Here is a 4,551-nt window from a genome sequence, read left to right on the forward strand (position 1 = left end):
AAACAAGTAGTACGCAAAAAGACATGGGTGAATATGGCGCCAGACGGGCAAGGCAGCGAGGCCCTATCCCAGTCCGGCTTCATATTTGTGTAATGATCCCTCCGCAGGTTCACCTACGGAGACCTTGTTACGACTTTTACTTCCTCTAAATGACCGAGTTTGACCAACTTTCCGGCTTGGGGTGGTCGTTGCCAACCTCCCCGAGCCAGTCCGAAGGCCTCACTGAGCCATTCAATCGGTAGTAGCGACGGGCGGTGTGTACAAAGGTCAGGGACGTAATCAACGCATGCTGATGACACGCGCTTACTAGGCATTCCTCGTTGAAAAGCAATAATTGCAATGCTTTATCCCCAGCACGACAGAGTTTAACAAGATTACCCAGACCTTTCGGCCAAGGGAAAGAACTCGTTGGCTCTGTCAGTGTAGCGCGCGTGCGGCCCAGAATATCTAAGGGCATCACAGACCTGTTATTGCCTCAAACTTCCATCAACTTGAGTTGATAGTCTCTCTAAGAAGCCGGCGACCAGCCAAAGCTAGCCTGGCTATTTAGCAGAGTAAGGTCTCGCTCGTTATCGCAATTAAGCAGACAAGTCACCCCACGAACTAAGAACGGCCATGCACCACCACCTGAAAAATCAAGAAAGAGCTCTCAATCTGTCAATCCTTATTTCATCTGAACCTGGTGAGTTTCCCCGTGTTGAGTCAAATTAAGCCGCAGGCTCCACGCCTGGTGGTGACCTTCCGTCAATTTCTTTAAGTTTCAGCCTTGCGACCATAATCCCCCCAGAACCCAAAAACTTTGATTTCTCGTAAGGTGCCGAGCGAGTCAGAAAAAGAACATCGCCCGATCCCTAGTCGGCATAGTTTACGGTTAAGACTACGACGGTATCTGATCGTCTTCGATCCCCTAACTTTCGTTCACTGATTAATGAAAACATCCTTGGCAAATGCTTTCGCAGTAGTTAGTCTTCAGTAAATCCAAGAATTTCACCTCTGACAACTGAATACTGATGCCCCCGACTGTTCCTGTTAATCATTGCGGCGTCTCTAGAAACCAACAAAATAGAAACGCACGCCCTATTTTATTATTCCATGCTAACGTATTCGAGCAAAGGCCTGCTTTGAACACTCTAATTTTTTCAAAGTAAAAGTCCTGATTCCCCAACACGCCCAGTAAAGGGCATGAGGTTCTTCAGAAGGAAGGCCCGGCCGGACGAGTGCACGCGGTGAGGCGGACCCGCCAGCCAGACCCAAGTTTCAACTACGAGCTTTTTAACTGCAACAACTTTAATATACGCTATTGGAGCTGGAATTACCGCGGCTGCTGGCACCAGACTTGCCCTCCAATTGTTCCTCGTTAAGAGGTTTAAATTGTACTCATTCCAATTACAAGACCCAAAAGAGCCCTGTATCAGTATTTATTGTCACTACCTCCCCGAATCGGGATTGGGTAATTTGCGCGCCTGCTGCCTTCCTTGGATGTGGTAGCCGTTTCTCAGGCTCCCTCTCCGGAATCGAACCCTAATTCCCCGTTACCCGTTGAAACCATGGTAAGCCAATACCTTACCATCGAAAGTTGATAGGGCAGAAATTTGAATGAACCGTCGCCAGCGCAAGGCTATGCGATCCGTAAAGTTATTATGAATCACCAAGGAGCCCCGAAGGGCATTGGTTTTTTATCTAATAAACACATCCCTTCCGAAGTCGGGATTTTCAGCATGTATTAGCTCTAGAATTACCACGGTTATCCAAGTAGTAAGGTATTATCAAATAAACGATAACTGATTTAATGAGCCATTCGCAGTTTCACGGTATAATTGCTTATACTTAGACATGCATGGCTTAATCTTTGAGACAAGCATATGACTACTGGCAGAATCAACCAGGTAACTATCGTTCACCAGCATGCCAAGGCACGCCGGCTAAGCCCCCAAAGGAGCGGATGGTACCAGGAAGGGGGTCGCCAAAGCGTCCCCAATCACCCGCCTCGAACGCGCACACGGCGCATTTCGCTGCGGGCAACTTATTCAATTGCCCCCACTGAGTTCCCCAAGACGTGGTCCGCAACAGAGCCGGACAGGCGTCGCCGCCCGTGACCAGCCCGCTACATGTACGCCTCAAGAGGAGGAAGCCTTCGCCGACTCACGCAGCACAAGGCGCGGATTAGTCGGCGGGGCAGCCCCCAAAGGTCTAGGAGATTTTTGGCATAGCCAGCAATCCACAAACCTGAAATGGCGCCCGCTCATGGAATTGAGCAGGACTTCAGGTGTCGGGCGCAAGTAGACGGCGCAATGCCTGCGGCACCGTCAGCCTACAAGCACCCAACAGTAGCCGAGTCCTGGGCAACGCGCTGACTAGAGTTAACTTTGCCAACCGCTACCTGGGAAACAAGGCGAGCGAGTATGAAACCAAAAAGTTGCAGCAGCCGCCAATCTGCGCTGCGAACAGCACCAGACGAGCGGCTGCCCGTAAAAATAACCAAGCAGCAGAGTCTTTACCCTTTTACAGGCAAGAGTAGCCACCAGGCTTTCTACCAACCCAGTTGCCCACCTAGAGTATGACTACTTTAGGTGTGCTCCTTGTAGTATGTAGGAACGCATGTCGCTCGGCGGTTATGGGTTTGCAGATCCCCGGCCGGAAACGACGTCGGAGGTCGGCATTTTTGTATGCAAAATCGCGTAGACATGCGCAGCCCCATACAAACCAAATGCCAGATTCAACGAGATAGCTCGTTTTCGCACCCACCGCCACCATTATGCGCCCAAACACGCCGTGTTTAGGCGCAAAAGGATTGTGATGCTTATGCAATTCTTCTGAGCCCACTTGAGAGGCGGTACAGCAGGCGACGTTGTTGGCGTAAAAAGTACGCTGCGCATGCAGGCGACTAACGACAAGGCTGGGATTGCGCCACGGACCAAAGCAACGGGTTTTCTGCGTTAGTTCCCGCCATCCCCGCTGCGGGACAAATGGAATGGGAACGTGATGGCTCTCTCTCCGTATAGACTGCTTTTGCAGACTACATGGCTGGTTGGGATAGGCGCCAGCTGGACCAAACATTGGGTGGGCATCACATGATGCGGCCGCACCTGCAGCTACCGGTCTGTATAAAACCCAGGGTTTTGCTCTTTATTCCCTCGCCCATCTACCAACAATATTTACCCATCATCACAGCTACACAATCGTACCCTTGTACACTCCAAAATGGCCTGGAATCCGCACAGCAGAAATAATACCGGTCGCCCAGAAGTAGTTCCGCAGGATCGCCTGATTGGGAGTGCAAGGAGATATGAGTTGAAGGTCGAACAGCAACCTATTCGAGCGCGCATGTGTGGATTCGGCGATAAAGACCGCAGGCCTATAACGCCGCCGCCATGTATCCGCCTCATCGTCTATGACCGGATTACGGGGCGAGAGCTGGACTTCAACGACATCGACAGCACCTACTTTGTCCTCATGGTGGACCTCTGGAACCAGGAAGGTACCGCCGCTGTCAACCTAGTGCGGCATTCCAGCGCAGCTCCCACAGTCAGCATCAGCAGTAGCACAACGACCTCGTATCCGCCGCCGCCAGACCGGCAGTACGTAACAACAGCCATTCCGCAGTACGATCCACCGTACAGAATGACGACGCACATGCCGTCATATTCGCATGGCCCCGTAATGGGGTACCCGTACCCGCAGCCTGGACCGCCGGCTAGCTATCCGGCGTACGCCCAAACTTACGGCCAACCACCCCAGGCACCCATAATGCCCCCCGCACCCATGAGTTCAAACCACACGCGCAATCTTATCGGCATGAATGCCGTCAACGCTTGTCGTCTCAACGACCTCGACGGCAAAGCCGGCTTCTGGTTCGTGCTGCAGGATCTGAGCGTCCGGACAGAGGGCACCTTTCGACTCAAGCTCAGCCTCTTCGACATTGGCAGCGGCACAAACACGGTGGTGCCCGAGAGTCAGGGCCCACACACGGTAAAGGTCCTTGCCTTGCACACAGCTTCTCAGAGCAGTTTACAGTCTACTCTGCCAAGAAGTTCCCAGGTGTAATTGAGAGCACACCGCTCAGTAAGTGCTTTGCACAGCAGGGTATCAAGATACCGATACGGAAGGATGCACCAAAAGAAATAGTCAACGCAAACGAATATGAGGCGGATGATTAGAAATTAGACTACTTTTGGGTTTCATCCTTTTCTTCCGGAATCGAGCATAAATAAAGTCACAGATGGTGTCTCCTCTCGTATCCTGCTGCCCGCAACCCACTGCCCTCCCTCTGCCCACGCCCTCACCTGCGCCAAAAGAGACTGCAAACCGGCTACTATTTCAAATTAGTAGACTTGTTAATAATTCATTAATCAACATGATTGATTCCTGTATAGGTTGAAAAAGACTTACTTTATTAGGCAGCCTTTAACCTAGATGGGAATTAATAATGCTAATCCAATTAATTGTTGACAAGTCTGCAGATTAGGATCCCAAGTAGCCGGCCGCCGTCTATTAGGCCCAGGTACCCCCGCTAGAGTCTAGACACAACGTTGGGCCCAGCTTCTACTCTCC

General features: G+C 51.4%; 1 protein-coding gene across 1 annotated transcript; it reads left to right on the plus strand.

The window, feature by feature from the left end:
- Positions 1 to 3,201: 3,201 nt before the first annotated feature.
- PtrM4_152630 (Velvet multi-domain protein) lies at positions 3,202 to 4,157 on the plus strand (the record flags this gene model as incomplete). Its single annotated transcript, XM_066110204.1, has 2 exons — positions 3,202 to 3,969; positions 4,029 to 4,157. 2 exons carry the CDS (start codon positions 3,202 to 3,204, stop codon positions 4,155 to 4,157), a joined length of 897 nt encoding a protein of 298 aa, XP_065958778.1.
- Between the last annotated feature and the right edge of the window lie 394 nt (positions 4,158 to 4,551).

This window comes from Pyrenophora tritici-repentis (genome assembly GCF_003171515.1).
Source record: "Pyrenophora tritici-repentis strain M4 chromosome Unknown M4_contig_00024, whole genome shotgun sequence".
Taxonomy (NCBI): Eukaryota; Fungi; Ascomycota; class Dothideomycetes; order Pleosporales; family Pleosporaceae; genus Pyrenophora; species Pyrenophora tritici-repentis.